Genomic DNA, 19,940 nt, shown 5'->3' on the forward strand with positions numbered 1-19,940 from the left:
AATAAATCATCTGACACTATTTAAAAAATACATGTGCATGCAAGAATTAATTAGTGATATATGAGTAATAAATAAGGGTAAACATAATTATTTTATCTTTTTATTAGTTTGTTCTAAAATTTCTATGATAGACTTTTTTTGGACGGAGGGAGTAGGTCAATTGATTATTTTGAACGATTAAGATATTAAGCTTGCACACGTTAGAATAAAACTACGTGATTTGTCGTGGGATCTATACCCAACATGCAAAATGAGCACAATTTAGTTGCAAGGCTTTGATTTTTGAAGAAAAGAAAATTTTGAAATATACTTCTCTCATGTTCTAGCGAGCAACAAGACAAAGTTGAGAGTCGTTATCTTGTGAGATAAGGCGAAAATTGCGTGAGAATTCACATCCACTCTAGACAATTTATTGAAGAAATGCACTTTTTTAAAGAGAGAGAAAAAAAAAGAGATCCACAAGATTCTATGGCATCCTTCACTGTTTAGCTCGTGCCACGGACACCACGTGTCCTCTTCACTTCCTTCCTCCTCTCGCCGAGACCCCACCTTACCCACCTCGCCGCATCGCATGGCGGCGCCCGCACTCCTCCCTCCCCCTCCCATGGACGAAGGCAGCGCCGCTCCGCCCGCCCCCGCGTCCCTGGACCTGGCACCGCCCCCACAGGAGCCGGAGCCCCCACTCCTGCTCCGTCGTCCGCCCATCCGGGTGACCTCGGAGTTCGACAGTGAGCAGCGGCTCTTCTCCCACCGCCTCTCCTGCCGCGTCCTCGACGGCTTTGCCAAGCTCCGCCTCCGAGTCAGCCACGCCGCCGGGGGAGGAGGGATCGCCTGGGGCCCGCCCGATTTCGCGCTCCTGGCACGGAACTTCTCCGTCGTCGTCGACCCCGCGTCCCGCGGCGCCGTGCTGCGGGGCGCCGCCGACCTCGCCGGCTCGCTGCGCCTGCAAGCCTCGCACAGCACCAAGGTGCGGCCTCTGATTGAGTGCCGCTTTTTCCACCGCGAATTTTGTTGCTGCCTCTGGTAGTTGCTGTGACGGGACTCGGGATTAGTAATTGGGAATGGTCAGATACGCGGTAAATTAATATGACTAGTTGCTTTCCAGCATTTGGAAGCGAGAGGGGACTATATGATTTTGTAGTTCTGAAATGTGAAAACGAAACACAAAAGTTTCTGGAAATTAAATGAGACAAATTTGTCCAGAGTTCACTTTGTCAGGAATGAATGAAACGTGATACTACATAGCACTAGAGTTAGGTGCTAGTACGAGTTGTGTTTGTACAAATGTGCACTTTAAAGTGTCAGGGAATTAATCTAGGAATACCAGAAAACGCTAAGACTAGACATTCTTGCTTTGTTTGGGGAGGAAAAACAAAAGGGCATCCCAGGTCTGCTTTGTGCCTTTGTGACATGAGACAGCATGTCTTCCTCTAGAAGTATGTTTCTATGAGGCTGGGTTCAGTTCTAGTGCATAAAGGTCGGACCTTTTGCTTCTGTGGTGTGTCACTCAGGGTTCTCTTAACTTGTGGTATGGCTGCATAAAATTGTATGTTGAGAACTGTTTTCTTGATGAACCCACATCATGTAGGATAGGGCACCATCAACAAAGTTTCTGTTGGATCATAGTTCAGTTGAGAGTATCAGTATATAAGTTGAAAGTATACTAGCTTATGTTGAAATAGTTAAGCTTGTACATATCAATGAGCAGGTCCTACTCAAACTAGGTTAAATGGATTGGAGAGCTCCTACTCTAATTTTAAGAAATGTACTGGAAATAGTTCGTGTAAGCTTCAATATAATGATCTAAGAATTGTGTTTTTCCAATATTCATGTGATGCTAAACAAGTCGAGTTACCCATTAAAGAACGGAATCGGGCATATAGGAACAAGTAAGCACTTGGTAGTGGTTAAGAATTGAATATTACTTACGATCTCACATAAGTAAGATCTTTGATTCATGTAAACATGGAGTTTCCTTGAGGAATCAGTCTTAGAATATTGTAGTCTATGTCAGATATATTGCTATTCTAACAAGTAGGATCTTTGATTAATGTGAACGATTGTGTTAGACTGTTAGTCTTTTTCTTGTTGTCCAAATAATTGTGAATGTGATGCATGACCACTGCAAATTATTGTGTCATCACTCCCCTAACAAATATGAATACAAGTTCATTAGGGCATAGTGTAGCTTAGCACTACGAAATGCCTGCTGTCTATTCTAAGTGCATATTCATGTCTTATGCCTATTTTCTTATATTTGTGGCGGTAGAAGTTTCTTTTGATGCATTATGCCTATTTTCTGCTCAAAATTTTTCTTTTCATGATTGGAACTCTGAGGTTAGAAGTGATTTCTGTTGTTTATATTTGGTTCTACAGCAGTACCGTGTGACTTTCTGAATCTGGCTTGTGTTTCAGAATTGCCAGAGTGGAGAACAATCATATATTCATGTCGGCTGTTCAGCACACTGTTTATCTGTGTCTTGCAACTATGAATATAACAAATCTATTGTTTCTTGCATTCACTTGGATAGGTGCTTTCAATTCAAGTACGAAAGTAGAAAGGTGTGCCCTGCTCAATTGAAATGTTTTGATAACTACGTCATGTTCATGTGGTGAATCTTCGAGGAGTATTCTCTTTGAGTTTGGCCATGTATTATATGTTTTGAGAATTTTGCCTTCACCTGGATTCCATGTGCTTTTCTTCCTCATGTATCTTTTATCGAAACTAAAATTGACCCATGGCAAAAAAAATGTGTAATGAAAGAAGGCTTTTCATCTGTACTAAGCATAGATTAATATCTATCAGACTTGCTCTGTGGAGCTAACTTTGATCAAGTGAAACTTCATACCATGCCTATTTATGAGTTGTGAGGGGATGTCATTTTGGTTGTTATAAATGAAGCTCATGCTTTAATTGCTAAATCTTTAAACTATTCAGTTGAAAGTTTTTTTTTTTTTTTGACTGAGGTTGAGTGAATCGGAAAAGCACATCATTCTTTTTTAACGGACTACCACATGCATTCGAATGATTCTGATTTTCTTATGCGAAAACATGTTTTTCTCCTTTTCTATTTGGATGTCTCTTTGATGTGCTCTGAAATGCAGAATGACTTGACAGTTTGTGTAAATTAAAGAGTTCCATTTAACTTCTTCGATGAATGTATTGTTCATTTGTCTTGATATACAATAGGTTTATGTTCAGATGGCAACTTGCAAAGCTATTCTTCTTTGTTATCCTATTATGCTGAAGAATAATTGCTAACAATCAGTATATCTACAAATAATTTGTTCAAAGTTCCTGGGACATCATCAAGGCAGTGGGGCCTCATGGTCTGTAGCAGTGGAACTTTTTTGTCTTTCTTATCGAGTCAGTAGCTTTAAAGGAAAGTGGAATTAGTTTCCAGGATTTTTTTAGTAAACCTCTGTGGTGTTGTGTATGCAGTTTAGACCAGCCCGGTCAACTACTTCTCCTTTCCTGACCTTTAAAAAAAATTCTCTCTCCTTTCCCTTGCGTCTCTTATCTTCATGTATTCACGATGGAGGGACTAGTGGCTTAATGGTCATTAATATCATGATTAACAGGCGGAGCATGCATTAATGCTTGATTTGATGAAGTTTAATGCATGATAAAGATACTTTTGAATCTGCCAGCAAAACTTTTGTGTGTTCTCTCCACTTTTCTTAGATGCTTCTCATTCAAGGTTGGACAAATACTAATGAATACCATCATGCAAGTGTTACAAAATGCGTTCTATACTTTGTTTGGTTTTCTGTTTCATTCTGCCAATAAAAAAATCTGCCAGCTAAATGCTATAAGACTACATCTTTGCCACTAAAATGGTAAATATGCTGCTGAACCTTACATGTTATTCATTGTGTTCTCTTGGAAAATGAAATTTCACATCTTGGTAAGCATGTCACAACTCACAAAGCGTTTGAATTGTTGTATCATTTTTTTTTTGTCTAAAGGTATTAGAAACTGTACTACATTTACACACTTCATAATTTAGGTTACCCTTTTTTTTCTCAATTCTCAGGAGCAACAAGGAGAAGTGTCAGTTACTGCAAATTTGGGAGATTCACCATGCAAGATTGAATTGTCATCTCTGGTTCCTCCTAGTGGACCGGTCAGTGTTTCACAAATTGGAGAAATAAAAGAGATCTATACAAATGTTAATCCTGAAATTTGCCTATAGTTGAAGCCATTATTCTTCGAAAATTATGCAAACAGCTATGAAAATTTTTCCATTAATGACTCTATCAACACAAATATAAAAAGCTATACAGTTGTGTAGTCCTGAAGATGGCCTACGAATGGTGAAATTTTGCTTTTGAAATTATTTGGACAACTATGAATTTTTGCAAATAATGGTCATGCAAATGCTATAACCTTTGCTGAGCCTAAGTTCAATGGTAACATGCATGAGTTGATCACACTAACGAAAATAAATTATACATATCTTTCCTGTAGCCAAGAGCAACATTCTTCTTTCCAAAGGGTGAAGTTTCAATAAAAGAGAAGATATTGGATGAGGGTGACAGAATTTTGTCAGTAAATGGCCTAGTGAAGTCACATGTTTTGAATGGAGTTTGCACAGCTGCGTACAGTGATAATGCAATGAAAATTAAATACCGCTACAAGGTAAGGCTTGTCTCTGCTTGTTTTGTTTCACTTATATTTACTACGTGCAACTCAGTGGTTCATTGATCATATTTTATAGGATGATGAGATATCATTTATCCCCAGCATCTCTTTACCATCCAATTCCCTATCATTCGCATTCAAGCGCCAACTAACGCCATCGGACAAGTTGAGGTAACTGCAATGACATAATTTTTTTTGACACATAATGTCTTGAAATTCAAACATTTATGAGAGATTGAGAAATGATAGAAACACTATATAATTATGTCTCAGATGCATGCATGAGACTGTCGCACAATATTTGGACCTGGGGCATTAGAATGCATCTAAAGGCTTGAGGATGATGTTTATAGGTGAACCCATTGGACTTATGAAACTTCTTGTTGTTTCCAGCTATTGGTACAATTTCGACACAAACTACTGGGGTGTCATCTACAAGCACAAGGAAAATAAGCATCTCAAGTGGAAAGCTGGTTACGAGTCAGACAACAGGCTTGGATATGCATCACTTTGGGTAAGGCATTCGTCCACATTTTAATGAGCTACACACGAATGAGTGGACACCTTTTCTGTTTCTGTTTTCAAAGTGTGAACGCCTTTTGCCCCTTTTCTAGCATTTTTTTTGCTAAGAGAATTTCTGATAAGGCCAGGGAATGAACCTTTATTAGATGGAAAATGGTCGAAGTACTGAGGGCAGCTTGAGCTTGATCCCCTCCACTGAGATCTGTGCTCAATTCTTGCCTGGCTACCCTTCTACATGAGCTGGCTTATATGATGCTGAGCCCAACTACCAAATCTAGAGACCCTAACAACTATTAGCAGAATATCCCTTGGCCAACTAACTGAATGTGATGCCCTTGGCCGCCAGTGATCAACCTGTTAGATATCTAGGCAATTTTCGGTATATTTTAATTCCAAAATTAAATGTATAAACTAACAATATTTCTATGACTTTAAGGAGTAAAATAAAACATGTGAACATGTTTATACTTATCACACATATAAGCATAAACAATATAAATAACCAAAGTTTCAGGGAGTACCCTGAAGCGGGGCCGTTGCCAGAGGCATTGGCTGCGCTGTTACCAACTGGAGTAGACATCTACTCGGTTGGCCTCAGTCGAAGTAGTCGAACTAAATCGGTGCAGGAAGAAGTTCGCAGTGCAGTCCCGCGAACGGTCACCAAGATGTAGTCGACGTAGTCGTTCGGCTCGTCCACCAGGAAGTAGTCGTACAATCGGGCAAAGCCTTAGTATTTTTGAGCAGTCACGCTAAAGCGTTACCCAAAAACCTGATTGCCCGCCTATCCCGTGCAGGATCTCAAGGCGAGCAAGGTTTCGGAGGCCTGCTCACGCTAATTCTGTGCGCGCAGAAATTAGCGTTGGGGAACTCAGTTGTTGCAACTGGAGAGGGAGAAGAGAGGAGCCGAGTTGCCTCAGTGCTCTGGTGCAGAATGGATGAGGGGAATGGCACTCCTTATATAGTGACTCAGGTGCTCAGGATCGTTGAACCTGGACACCATCAGAGTCATTTAGGTGATGCGGTTATGGCCATTAATTACAGATTTAATTGCACGTTTAATCGCACGATTAATTGCTGTCAACGGCAAAATAGCCATCACATCGCGCCACGCCGCACCGCACCGCACCTGCACGTCACGTCCGGCCGCGCACGCGCACCACACCGGCCGGCCGGCCGGCCGGCCGCGCCGCGCCGCGCCTCGCCTCGCCTCGTCTCGGCCACGGCCCGGCCCGGCCCGGCGAGGCGAGCGAGCGCGCGCGCGCGTGTGGTTCACCGTCCTCCTCTTACCGGCTTCACAAGTGGTGTACACGAAGTCCACCTTTTAAGTCGGTTGAGATCCTCCTCAATTCCCGGTACGGAATTAAGCATTGATTCCCTAGCATTAATAGTGGGCTTTAAATTCTTTTAATGTTTTAGAATGAATGGGCCAAGCCCATTACTCCAACAATCCCCACCAAGAAATTCAAGCCACACTAGAAATACCCTCATTCCCTCATTGATATACCAGTATTCGACAGAGACTGTTAAGTTGAACTTCCATCTAGGACAAAGGCTACACTTATTCACAACTGTGCAATGGACTATGCCTTGAATTGCCAGTTTTGTGCAAACAAGTTTGACCAGAGCCCTACACTGGTACTAGGCTGCATAAGCATCCCCGCGGTTTGGAGCTTATAAGTCATACTCCAGGCCCTTCATGAGTTTCTAGAGAATACCCAATTCTCATAGACCATGACCAGTGGTCAAACTCATATAGGTGTGTTCCTTTCAGATGTTCTGTAGGACAACATCTTTGTTTCAAGAAAACAACTCATTTGTTTAAAAGAAACCACCTGGCACACATTAAGGTATAGACCAACCTGCCATACAGATTAGAAGAGAAATACACCTTATACACGGAATGAGCCCTTTTCACAAAGGTTCTCTTCTCACAGTCAGACTTTAGTTTGTTTCACCATTCTAATTCACGGGATCTCCGATCACATAGGACAGGTTTCCACTATAGAATGACTCACGTGGGTCTCAAGCCCAATTCCATAGATGCATTGTCTATCACATTTCGTGAAAGACCCTTTGTAAACTGATCTGCCAGATTTTTAGCCGTCTGAACATAGTCCAGGGCTATAACTCCGGAGTTTCTCAATTTTCTGACAGATTTCAACCGCCTTTTCACATGTCTAGATGACTTCATGTTATCCTTAGAACTATTCACCTTGACAATTACCGTTTGATTGTCACAGTTCATTAGGATTGCCAGTAACGGTTTTTCAACTATCGGCAAGTCCATAAGGAGCTCACGAAACCACTCAGCCTCAACAGTGGCGGTATCTAATGCTGTGAGTTCTGCTTCCATAGTTGACCTCGTTAAGATGGTCTGCATGCAAGACTTCCAGGAAACAGCTCCACCACCAAGTGTAAACACATATCCACTTGTGGCCTTTATCTCATCAGCATCAGAAATCCAATTTGAATCACTATACCCTTCTAGTACCCTTGGGTACCCGGTGTAGTGAATTCCATAGTTCATTGTCCCCTTCAGATAGCGCATTACTCTTTCAAGAGCCTTCCAATGATCATCTCCCGGGTTTGAAACAAACCGGCTCAGTTTGCTTACAGCAAACGAGATGTCAGGTCTTGTAGCGCTCGCTAAATACATTAATGAACCAATGATCTGAGAATATCTCAGCTGATCTCGCATTATCCTTTTGTTCTTTCTAAGAATTAAACTGGCATCATATGGTGTTGAGACAGGTTTATAGTCGCTATAACCAAAGCGACTTAACACCTTCTCCACATAGTGAGACTGTGTAAGAATCACCCCACCATTGATCTCTTTTACCAGTTTTATATTAAAGATAACATCAGCTTCTCCCAGATCCTTCATCTCAAAATTTTGAGATAAAAACTCTTTGACTTCCTTAATCACATTAAGGCTAGTGCCAAAGATCAGTATGTCATCCACATACAAGCACAAAATCACTCCTTCAGCCCCACCATAGCGATAGTACACACATCTGTCAGCTTCGTTCACAACAAAGCCGGCAGAGGTCAAAGTTCTATCAAACTTTTCATGCCACTGCTTAGGCGCTTGCTTGAGACCATATAAAGATTTTAACAACTTACAAACCATTCCTTCTTGACCCTTTGATACAAACCCATCCGGCTGATCCATATAGATCTCCTCTTCTAACTCTCCATTGAGGAAAGCCGTCTTAACGTCCATCTGATGAACGAGAAGACCATAAGAGGCTGCCAGGGAAAGTAACACCCGAATTGTGGTCAATCGGGCAACTGGTGAATAAGTGTCAAAGAAATCTTCTCCTTCTTTTTGGGTATAACCCTTGGACACAAGCCTAGCCTTGTACTTTTCAATAGTACCATCTGGCCTAAGCTTTTTCTTGAACACCCACTTGCATCCAACCGGTTTACATCCATAAGGACGTTCAACGACCTCCCAGGTTCCATTAGACATAATAGAATCCATCTCACTCCTTACTGCTTCCTTCCAATAGTCAGCATCAGGAGATGAATATGCCTCTTCAATGGTTCTGGGTGTATCATCTATGAGGTATACAATGAAATCATCACCAAAAGACTTTACAGTCCTTTGTCTCTTGCTCTTTCTCGGAGCATCATTGTTATTCTCCTCAAGATTTTCTACAAGTGTATGTTCATTGTGTTCTATCGGCTCAGCAGAGCCATCATCCTCGATGAACTCTTGTCTAGATGAACTTGTTTCATCTCTCATGGGAAAAATGTTTTCAAAAAATGTAGCATCTCTGGACTCCATTATAGTACCAACATGCATGTCAGGTACTCCAGATTTCACTATTAAAAATCTATATCCAACGCTGTGAATAGCATAACCTAGAAAGATACAATCCACAGTTTTAGGTCCAAGCTTACGTTTCTTGGTTATTGGCACACTCACTTTTGCCAAACAACCCCATGTACGTAAGTATGACAGTGTTGGCCTTTTCTTCTCCCATTCCTCGAATGGAGTTATCTCTTTATTCTTTGTAGGAACACGATTTAGGACATGACATGCAGTCAATATAGCCTCACCCCACCATTCCTTGGAAAGCCCCGCTGTATCTAACATGGCGTTAACCAAATCCGTTAGAGTGCGGTTCTTTCTTTCGGCAACCCCATTTGACTGAGGTGAATAGGGAGGCGTCCTCTCATGAATAATACCATGTTCCTCGCAGAATAAAGTAAATAAATTTGAGAAATACTCGCCACCACGATCTGACCTAACTCTTTTGATCTTTCTCTCAAGTTGGTTTTCTACTTCAGCTTTATAGATTTTAAAGTAGTATAAAGCTTCATCTTTTGACTTCAACAAATAGATGTAACAAAATCTAGTACTATCATCAATCAAAGTCATGAAATATTTTTTACCACCTTTTGTCAACACTCCATTCATTTCGCACAAATCGAAATGAATTAATTCTAAGGGTGCCAAGCTCCTTGCCTCCGCGGTCTTATGAGGCTTACGAGTTTGTTTTGATTCAACACATACATGACACTTAGAATTTTTGACAAAAGTGAACTTTGGAATTAAGCTCAAATTAGCTAAGCGCATCATACAACCAAAATTAACGTGACAAAGCCTCGAATGCCAAACATTTATTTCATCAACGTTAATAACATTGTATGCAATTTTATTACAAACATCTGACAAAGAAAGACGGAACAAGCCTCCGCTTTCATAACCTTTTCCAACAAAAGTACCAAACTTAGACAAGATACATTTATTGGACTCAAAGACTAATTTGAAACCATCTCTACACAGTAGAGAGCCGCTGACTAAATTCTTCTTGATGGTGGGGACATGCTGTACGTTCTTCAGCTGCACGGTCTTCCCCGAAGTAAACTTCAGATTTACCGTACCAACACCAAGAACACGCGCATGTGATCCGTTCCCCATCAGCAAGGAGGAAGTCCCGCCGGTCTGGTAAGAAGAGAACAAAGAAGCATCAGCACAAACATGAATATTAGCACCAGTGTCAACCCACCACTCGGGTGAACCAAACACTGAAAGAACAGTAGGTAATAAATTACCGTACCCCGATGTTCCTCCAGGCTCGCTAATAACCATGTTGGCGGAGTCGTTGCCTTTGCGGTTCGGACACTTTGCAGCAAAGTGATCCGTACTAGCGCACACATAGCAAGCTCCCGTCTTCTTCTTCTTCTTAAAAGTGGTTGTCTTCTTAGTCTTTGGTTGGTTCTGCGGTGGCTTTTTCTTGTTCTTGTGGGAGTTGTTCTTCTGAACAAGATTGGCACTTGAAGCACCAACAACTCCTTTCCCACGTATGTCCTTTGCTCTCGCCTTCTCATCAACATCAAGAGTCCCTATGAGTCCATCTATTGTGAACTCCTGTCTCTTGTGTTTTAGAGAAGTAGCAAAGTCCCTCCAAGAAGGTGGCAGCTTAGAGATTATACCTCCAGTCACAAACTTATTGGGTAACACACATGGGGACTCTTTGCTGCAATTTTTGAGATCTTTTGCCAGAGTATGTATTTCATGAGCCTGTTCCACTACAGAACGGTCTTCGACCATCCTGTACTCAAGGAACTGCTCCATGATATACAACTCACTCCCGGCGTCAGATACTCCATATTGAGCCTCAAGAGCATCCCACAATGCTTTGCCAGTTGGCAGCCGGATATAAGAATCCACCAGGTTATCACTAAGAACACTAATGATCAAGCCTCGAAAGAGGATATCAGCCTCATCGAACGCACTCCCTTCCTCTGGAGAGAATTGTTCAGGCTTACCCTCTTTCACATGGATCACTCTCGATAGTGTTAACCACAGTATAAGCCGCTCTTGCCAACGTTTGTAATTTGAACCATCACAAAAGGTGATGGTTTGATTGATGCAGCAAAGCTAGATACCGAAAGCCTATTAACACAATCAGGTTTTTGGATTGTTAGATATCTAGGCAATTTTCGGTATATTTTAATTCCAAAATTAAATGTATAAACTAACAATATTTCTATGACTTTAAGGAGTAAAATAAAACATGTGAACATGTTTATACTTATCACACATATAAGCATAAACAATATAAATAACCAAAGTTTCAGGGAGTACCCTGAAGCGGGGCCGTTGCCGGAGGCATTGGCTGCGCTGTTACCAACTGGAGTAGACATCTACTCGGTTGGCCTCAGTCGAAGTAGTCGAACTAAATCGGTGCAGGAAGAAGTTCGCAGTGCAGTCCCGCGAACGGTCACCAAGATGTAGTCGACGTAGTCGTTCGGCCACCAGAATGTAGTCGACGTAGTCGTTCGGCTCGTCCACCAGGAAGTAGTCGTACAATCGGGCAAAGCCTTAGTATTTTTGAGCAGTCACGCTAAAGCGTTACCCAAAAACCTGATTGCCCGCCTATCCCGTGCAGGATCTCAAGGCGAGCAAGGTTTCGGAGGCCTGCTCACGCTAATTCTGTGCGCGCAGAAATTAACGTTGGGGAACTCAGTTGTTGCAACTGGAGAGGGAGAAGAGAGGAGCCGAGTTGGAGAAGAGAGGAGCCGAGTTGCCTCAGTGCTCTGGTGCAGAATGGATGAGGGGAATGGCACTCCTTATATAGTGACTCAGGTGCTCAGGATCGTTGAACCTGGACACCATCAGAGTCATTTAGGTGATGCGGTTATGGCCATTAATTACAGATTTAATTGCACGATTAATTGCTGTCAACGGCAAAATATCCATCACATCGCGCCGCACCGCACCTGCACGTCACGTCCGGCCGGGCCTCGTCTCGGCCACGGCCCGGCTCGGCGAGGCGAGCGAGCGCGCGCGTGGTTCACCGTCCTCCTCTTACCGGCTTCACAAGTGGTGTACACGAAGTCCACCTTTTAAGTCGGTTGAGATCCTCCTCAATTCCCGGTACGGAATTAAGCATTGATTCCCTAGCATTAATAGTGGGCTTTAAATTCTTTTAATGTTTTAGAATGAATGGGCCAAGCCCATTACTCCAACACAACCGCGATGTGAGATCAAGCACAAGAACACCAGATTCAATCGGGGAGGGCGATGAACCCTGAACCCCTTCTCTGTTCGAGAGTATTTTCCATAGAAGCAAAGTCTGCTTTCCCCGTTACAACTCGGCACAGTATATAGCACTGGCCTGTCACTGACCCATAGGGTCCACAACGCACGCCTCACACGTGTTCACCAGAATACGTTACAGAGATACCAAAACGTAATACGCCTTTACACCGACGCCACGACACTGAACTCCTCGCTGCCTACACCTGCTGCTCTGCCGATGAAGTAGAGGCTTCGGCCTCTTTCTTCTTGCGACCCTACTGGCCATACATCTGGCCCACGTATGCATCCATAACAATTTCTCAATTATGAATCAAATGACATTTTTTTTGCCTTTCACTGAAATATTGGAATTAACTGATATAAAATATGGCATGTAGGTTGGAGATGCTGGCGGCAGTACAAAGGAGGTGCCTTTGAAGGCCAAAGTTCATTTCACACTTAAGGTTCCTCAGGACAACGTACAGAATTCTGTTGTAGTGTTTCACGTGAAGAAAAGATGGGATTTTTAGGTTCTAACCATGTAAGCATGTGCACACAGATAAAAGAGAGAACCAACAGGGAACTGGAATGCATGTAAATTTGTTGTCCAGCTAATTTGTTACATGCAGATGCCATGAATAAAATATGTGATGTTTTTTTCCAGTCGCATTCGCATTGGTGGCCAACAGGAATATTTTGATAAGCTATTCACAGAAGCATAATGTCATGAAGATGAATTTTGATGGTTTATCTGGGTTTTACTGATACATTTCCTGTAATCACACTTGATTCCCTTTGGAGTTATCAAAGTCCGAACAAGAAATCTCCGAATCTCAATTATCAATAAGATAACAGCGACATATTTTGCGCTGGTATACTTATTTGCAGATGCTGCTTCTACATTTATCATCACAGGTCCTTGCCTCCACCAGAACTCAGTTTCCATTGGCATCTAAGGCTAGGCTGGTGTCCATTGAAGTTGGACAGGGTGTGGCTAGATGCCACCCGGCACATCTCTGTTGGGGTCAAGTAGCATTCTCGCTCTTTCTGGGCAGTCCTGGAGCCAACAAAATGCGAAGACCATGAGGAAGAAAGTTGAGACTCTTCAGAGGCTTTTCTGTTATCGAATTCATCAGATCCTAGTTACCTGCAATGTTCAAACCTTGTGTTGCCTCGTCATCCTGCGAGGCATCACAATAGACTCAGCAGGATTCAATGGACCAAGCTCCGACATAGATAAAATATAATTGTGTTGCAATTTTTTTAGAAACCTTTCATCAGGAAAACAAATCTCCAGCAGCTCTGACCTAATTAAAAAACGGTTTGGCAACATGATTAGAGTAGACTAAAGATATCAAAAGTTCTCCTCAACAAGACCAGTGCTACCTTTTCTCTTCAGCACCAAAGCAAGAACTTCCCTGCCTCTAAGATGTGCCTATGAAGACTATCTTTCGTAAACACTGAATTAATGAAAACAAATAGCATCTCTTTGAGAAATATTCTGCCCTTTTTCCCAAAGAAAATATATTAGTTTTTGGTTTCATCTTTGCAACTTTTGACCAAAGATTAGTCAAATTATGTGTGTTTCTTGTACAAAGATTAGTCAACAGGTTCTCATTTCAGGGACATCTAAGATGATGTTAATTCTGTAGCAACTGACAATATATTGCAAAAGAAATTAAATGTCAAAAATCTACTTTTGAAGACTTCTCTACAAAAAATACGCCCTACGTTAATGGAAAGAGATAGTAATAGTATAAGTGGGAAATTTTGCATTTATCAAAGGAAAAATCTATCCAAGGTCTCTCATTTTCTCCAGCAGCTGCTGCAAAACCGGATAGCTCCAACTGTCAAAATTACGCAAACCATGTCCTAAGGTCACTATATATAAAATGCATGCTTAGATTGCTGCTTTGCCTGAAGCATAAGCACCACCCTCCTTGAAGGGTGAGCAACTATGCTAGGTGTTTGAGTCCTAAATGGACCACTTAGCACTTGTGCCACCACATATATGCTGCTTGAATCCTCGTTTTTTTCATTCTCATGTTGCCCACATAAGCTAGCTCATGTTGTTGGTACTACTTGATACTCAGTACATAAATGTAAATGAAGTTTTCACATGTCAGAGGTATATTAGCGAGTCACATTGTACTAAACAAATCTAAGGCATTATTTTACTTTTATATCTCTGTGCAAATAGACAGTTTAATTATCAGTATTAACCGTTTGTTCTGTGCTTATTGTTCTTTTGCATGTGTATTTTGCATATACCATTCACGTGTTGCTCTGGTCTGTTGGGGTAGGGGAGGAATAAAGTGTTCCTGGCATGTGGGTGCAAGTTGATGGTATGATTATTAACATGGCTGAAAGATCATTCAAAAACACCAACTCGGCCTTGTTATGTAATCTACACTGGTTTCGATGTTTTGGGGGATATGTGAGGAATAGGGTTGCACATGAGTGATTGACAGAAGGAAACTAAACCATAGGACGAGTTTGAGGGACCACAACGGATGTACTTTTTATGAAAAGAAATCTAAAACCTGAGTAGCAAATAATTCGGTGTTCACATACTCACCTTCAGCAGCTTCAGACATACAGGCAGCACCATACAGCCTATTGAGTATTGACGCAACAAAGACTTCATTACATTCAGAAATGATCTGGCATCTTCAAACAAAATTGTCCTTATTTCCTACAATCAGGCGGACATCCTGAAAATTGGGGCATTATCATTGCTCATGGGAAACTTATCATGGTAATGGAATGTTGCACAGTGCTAACACCCTAATAATTAGTTCTATTTACCTATGTCAGCGACATCCATTTCATGTTGAAAAGTCCACATGCTGTTTTCCTCTACCCAATTCAAAATAGAAATTACATGCCAATCATGACGGATGATAATGCTGGTAAATTGCATTTTCATCTCCAAAGATATGATAAGAAAAATATCAGACTGGAGACCAAGAGGAATCAAGAAACTGGCCTAGTAGATTAGTCACCTGAAAAGGCAAACATAAATGTATCATTCTTTGTGCAAAATTGATATATGTAAATCAGAAAGGTCTATCATTTAGTTAGCACTTGGATTGAAAAAGGAGAAATATATAGTAAGTTTCAGTGGGACGTTCTTCTCATCTGAGAAGGTTCAGAACACAATGCAACTTCTGTTTACATACTTTTCAATTAGAAAGTACACAACCAGTAAAAGATATCATTTCCAGCAATTAAGGAAAATCAGTACCATCTACTGAACTTGCACCAATAGCACAGAATAATATTGAGAAGAATTCTCCTGATGAATTTATAGTATAATATTAAGTGTACCTTCCGTCCAGAATCTGGCATAGATTGATCATTCATTGCATCATCTATTGTGACATCCTCATTGATGTTAATGTCATCCCTTTGTGAACCCCGACCAGGATTTCTTTCATAAGCAATAATCTCTTGATATGCCTTCTGTAAGATATCTTTTGTTGCTTTGTAGACTTCCTCTGATCCAGCTCCTTTCTCAGCACATCTAATGGCATCAACACATAAAACATTGTAACGGCTAGTAATGGACTCAGAAGGATCCTCATCATGATAATTGTTGTAATCTTCCAACAAAGCATCATCATCTCTGGCTTTCCTTGTCCATCTTCTCAAAAAGTAATCAGGAGGAAGTGTACGTGGATCAACTATTATGTATACTCCAAGAATATGACGGCACAAAATACCTGAGAGTTCAAAATATTTGCAACTACATTTTGCCATCTTATTCGAAGCATTATAAGTCACGTAGAATGTTTCGGTTGGATCTTCATCTTTCCTGATTGTGTATTTGCTTATACAACCATCACCAGTTTTCTGAATAATAAAACCCAGAGACTCTGTGAACTCCTCCTGAAATTTACTGAAGATTGCTTTGGTATAGGTGCTTGCTGCCTGTTTCTCTATTAGGGATGCAGTTTTTGTAGTTGCCTTGTTCAAGTAGGTGTCCATATCAGCTTTTGCTTCATCCTCATATTGGCTTGCCATGCTCAAATTGAACTGATTAAGAAAAACTTCCAGTGTTGTTTTTGTATTAAAATATTTCCTATAGAAATCACTCATGGATTCCAATTTCCATGTGGGCGCAATTTCTGCAAAGAATGTATCCATCAAGTACAAAGGAACCCACTTTTGGCGGATGTTGTATATTGCTTGAAGCCATGAATTCTTTCTCAAGTCATATTTATCAATGATCGACGCCCATTTTGTTTCAAATGTGGCAATAGTTTCAGACTCGAGAACACAGCTTTCAAGTTCATATCTTAGGGTTGGATGCTCTGTGTATACATGGGTCAGCTTTTGTTTGGTTCTACTCAAAATATTCCACTTACAGAAACGGTGACAGGAATTCGGAAAAACCTTCACAATTGCAGCCTTCATGGCCCTGTTTTGGTCAGTGACTAGTGAGCATGGCGCCTTCCCTCCCATTGCTGATAGCCATGTTTCAAATAGCCAAACAAACGAGAACTCAGTCTCCTCCATAAGCAATGCACATCCAAAAATAACAGGCTGCAGATGATGGTTGACTCCTGAGAAAGTAACAAAGGGCATCATGTACTTGTTCTTTTTGTACGACGTGTCGAATGTAACAGCATCCCCAAAATGCCGATAAGCTGCTTTGGCCCTAGCATCAGCCCAGAAAACATTCACCACACAGCCGTTCTTGTCAACCTGTATGGCATGGGAGAAAGCAGGGTCATTGGCTTGTGCCTTCTTGAGATAATCAATAAGGCCTTGAGCATCTCCTCCTTCCCCAAGAACATTCTGCCTAAGAAATGCCATGTCGTCAGGTCCCAACATAGTGACCTTATCAGATCCACCTAGCAAACCTCTAGCACGAAGATACCCAACCTTGGTACTGCAAGTGCCCAGGTCATGATTATGTGCCTTCTCAAGCTTGGAGACAACCCAATGGTCTGACTCCCTGACCACCTCCATCATAGCATTGCAACCTTCCCGCATTGACATCCTCTCACGCTTCCTTGTAGCCTCATCCGGTGAGGTCTGTTTCTTCTTGTACACCCCTTCCCTGGAGCAAACGAACCTCTTCATGACAACTACCTCCTCAGTGCCCTTGGAGCGCCGAGACCTGCCAACACGAAAGGGGAAACCGAGCCGCCTGGCATACTCATTGTAGAACGCCTTTGCAGCCTCGTCAGACTCGAATGTCATGCCGAGCACAGGCTCATTGGGGTCCTCAGCAGAAGCAAAATCTCTCATGGCATCCGCCTCCGTTCCGCCTCCAGCCGCCCCTTCCACAACAGGAGCACCGAGAATGAGAGCATCGCTCGGGCCAGCCCGAGCGTTGGTGTCCAGAGACATGAGGCAATCGACATAATCGTCAATCAGCTCATCGCCTTCGGTCCGTTCTCCCTCCATCCTATCAAGAACTCAACATCCCGCACAAGCATCCATCGCCAAAGTACACTGCTTCTGTAACCAGGGGCGGACTCTGTGCAGGAAATGGATGGTTTTTGCACAAAATCGAAATTAGTAGGTACTATTGTAGATATACTGTAATTGGGTCGGTTTCACAAATTAGGGAGGGCAGTGAAAGGGGAGGGCGTACCAAGCGGGTGTTCTTCGCCTCCGACGAAGACCTGCGAAGGGCGCCACCGCTCGCCGAGTCGTCGCAGGGAGAGAGAGAGAGAGAGAGAGAGAGAGAGAGGGCGGGAGAGGGTGGGGTGAAAGGGGAGAACGAAGCAGGACTGTTCTAAAGTGTTCAGATTGCAGTAAGGGTCTGTTTAGTTGCCAAAAAAATTCTACAATATCCATCACATGAAATCTTCGAAAATATGCATGAAGCACTAAATACAGTTAAAAAATAACTAATTACACAGTTTAACTGATTTAGACGAGATGAATCTTTTGAGCCTAATTAGTCTATAATTAAATATTAATTGTCAAATAATTAGTACCAAAATCCAAACTTTTTCATCATCTATTACTATCTAACTAGCCTATCAACCCGTGCGGATGGATTATCCTTACAACTATTGAGCAATTGTCCGGTCTCAAAATTAATTACCATAAAAGTGAATTGTATTGTTTTGGCGATGCGAAACAGATGTAGGACAGTTATGTGGGTACTTTTGGATATCAAGTGGCTGAAACTCCCTTCACTTATTTAGGTATACCGCTTCATCATAAGCGAATCCGTAACAAAGACTGGAAAGTAATAGAGGATGGGTTTGAGCGGCGGTTGAGCACGTGGAAAAGCAAATTGCTCTCTTATGGAGGTAGGTTTACCTTAATTAATTCAGTGCTGAGTAATCTATCTGTATATATGCTTTCCTTCTTTGATTCCAAAAGAAGTCTTTAAGAAACTTAATTTTTTAAGGTTAAGGTTCTTTTCGCAAGGGAATGGAGTGATGGACACAAAAGAAAATGCAGATTCTCCAAATGGAGTGTTTTTTATATAGGCCTTGGGACTAAGGCGGCCTAGATATTGTGAATTTGGAGATCCAAAACAAATGCCTCTTAAGTAAACTACTATTTAAGTTTATTAATGAAGATGGCATTTCGCAGCGACTCCTTCTTAACAAATATCTTGGTTCTAAATCTCTCACACAGGTCATGAGAAAACCTGGGGACTCCTAATTCTGGGCAGGCCTAATGAAGGTGAAAGATGACTTCATAAAATGAATGTCATTCAAAATTCAAAATGGTGAACAAACAAGGTTCGGGGGGGGGGGGGGGACAAATAGTTGGGGAACACCAGCTTAAAACTCCAATACCCAAACTTATACAACTTAGCTTACTACAAGAATGATACTGTTCACAAGGTACTAAGTACAATCCCGCTGATTGTCTCTTTTAAGAGGAACTCACAGAGGAACAACTTAAAAGATTGGCTACAGATAGTATCCAAAGTTGCCGATACGGAACTCGTGCAGGGGCATGACATTGGCATTTGAACCTTACAACAAAATGGCTTGTTCTCTGTGCACTCCATGTATTTAGCACTTATGGATGACAATATCGTACCAATTAATAGACCACTATGGAAGCTAAGATTCCTCTCAAAGTAAAAGTTTTCATTTGGCTGCTGCACTGTGGTGTTATTTTAACTAAAGATAACTTAGCTAAACGAAACTGGCAGGGAACTCGACAATGTTGTTTTTGTCCAGTAATGAAACAATTGCACATCTGTTCTTTGATTGTCATGTAGCTAGGTTACTTTGGCGTTTAATTCACATCACGTCTGGCCTACAAAGACCTAGTAACATTGTCCATATGTTTGGGATTTGGTTGAATGGAATGCAGTGGGCACACAAAAAATAGTTAATGCAGGTTTATGTGCTCTTTGTTGGGCTATTTGGCTTAACAGAAATGATATTATTTTCCTTAAGTCTCAAAAACAAACTTATTTACAGATTCTTTTCAAGGCGACATACCTAGTTAGAATGTGGATGCCGCTGCAAAAGGAGGAGGACATGGATACTATATCAACTGCTTGCCGGGCTATGAGTCAACTGCAATGGAAATCTTTGCAAGGAATGAGTGGCAGTTTAGTAATAGTATATGCTTATAATTTGTTTCTCATTTACTTCTGAGCTGTGACTTTTAATAATGGCTGGATATATCATTTCCATATAGAGGATGGGATATTCATATTCCTTTATCTAAAAAATTAGATGTCTTGGCCTATCAAACAATGATTGTGCCTCTAAGAACCTCAAATTCTCCGACACCCCA

At 41.6% G+C, this 19,940-nt stretch overlaps 2 protein-coding genes across 13 annotated transcripts; one reads left to right on the top strand and one right to left on the bottom strand.

Annotated features, from left to right (window-relative positions):
• Positions 1 to 492: 492 nt before the first annotated feature.
• On the top strand, positions 493 to 12,936 carry LOC120696970 (outer envelope pore protein 37, chloroplastic-like). Of its 2 annotated transcripts, XM_039980053.1 has the most exons (7): positions 496 to 967; positions 2,416 to 2,562; positions 4,038 to 4,127; positions 4,472 to 4,642; positions 4,722 to 4,816; positions 5,039 to 5,159; positions 12,602 to 12,936. In XM_039980053.1, the coding sequence occupies exons 1-7, from the start codon at positions 572 to 574 to the stop codon at positions 12,731 to 12,733; spliced, it is 1,152 nt and encodes a 383-aa protein (XP_039835987.1). In that variant the 5' UTR covers positions 496 to 571; the 3' UTR covers positions 12,734 to 12,936. The 2 variants fall into 2 exon arrangements, with proteins under 2 accessions (XP_039835988.1, XP_039835987.1); XM_039980054.1 differs by lacking the exon at positions 2,416 to 2,562 and having other exon boundaries at positions 493 to 967.
• Positions 12,917 to 17,960, bottom strand: LOC120696964 (protein FAR1-RELATED SEQUENCE 5-like). 11 transcript variants are annotated; one of them, XM_039980041.1, is made up of 7 exons: positions 17,812 to 17,960; positions 15,534 to 17,694; positions 15,012 to 15,208; positions 14,782 to 14,917; positions 13,590 to 13,663; positions 13,351 to 13,510; positions 12,926 to 13,260 (listed from the first exon to the last, which is right to left on the bottom strand). In XM_039980041.1, exons 2-3 carry the CDS (start codon positions 17,619 to 17,621, stop codon positions 15,158 to 15,160), a joined length of 2,139 nt encoding a protein of 712 aa, XP_039835975.1. In that variant the 5' UTR covers positions 17,622 to 17,694; positions 17,812 to 17,960; the 3' UTR covers positions 12,926 to 13,260; positions 13,351 to 13,510; positions 13,590 to 13,663; positions 14,782 to 14,917; positions 15,012 to 15,157. The 11 variants fall into 11 exon arrangements, with proteins under 11 accessions (XP_039835981.1, XP_039835980.1, XP_039835978.1 ...); XM_039980045.1 differs by having other exon boundaries at positions 13,351 to 13,384; positions 13,475 to 13,510; positions 13,590 to 14,917; XM_039980047.1 differs by lacking the exon at positions 13,590 to 13,663 and having other exon boundaries at positions 12,917 to 13,260; positions 13,351 to 13,384; positions 14,782 to 14,898.
• Between the last annotated feature and the right edge of the window lie 1,980 nt (positions 17,961 to 19,940).

This window comes from Panicum virgatum, chromosome 3K (genome assembly GCF_016808335.1).
Source record: "Panicum virgatum strain AP13 chromosome 3K, P.virgatum_v5, whole genome shotgun sequence".
Taxonomy (NCBI): domain Eukaryota; kingdom Viridiplantae; phylum Streptophyta; class Magnoliopsida; order Poales; family Poaceae; genus Panicum; species Panicum virgatum.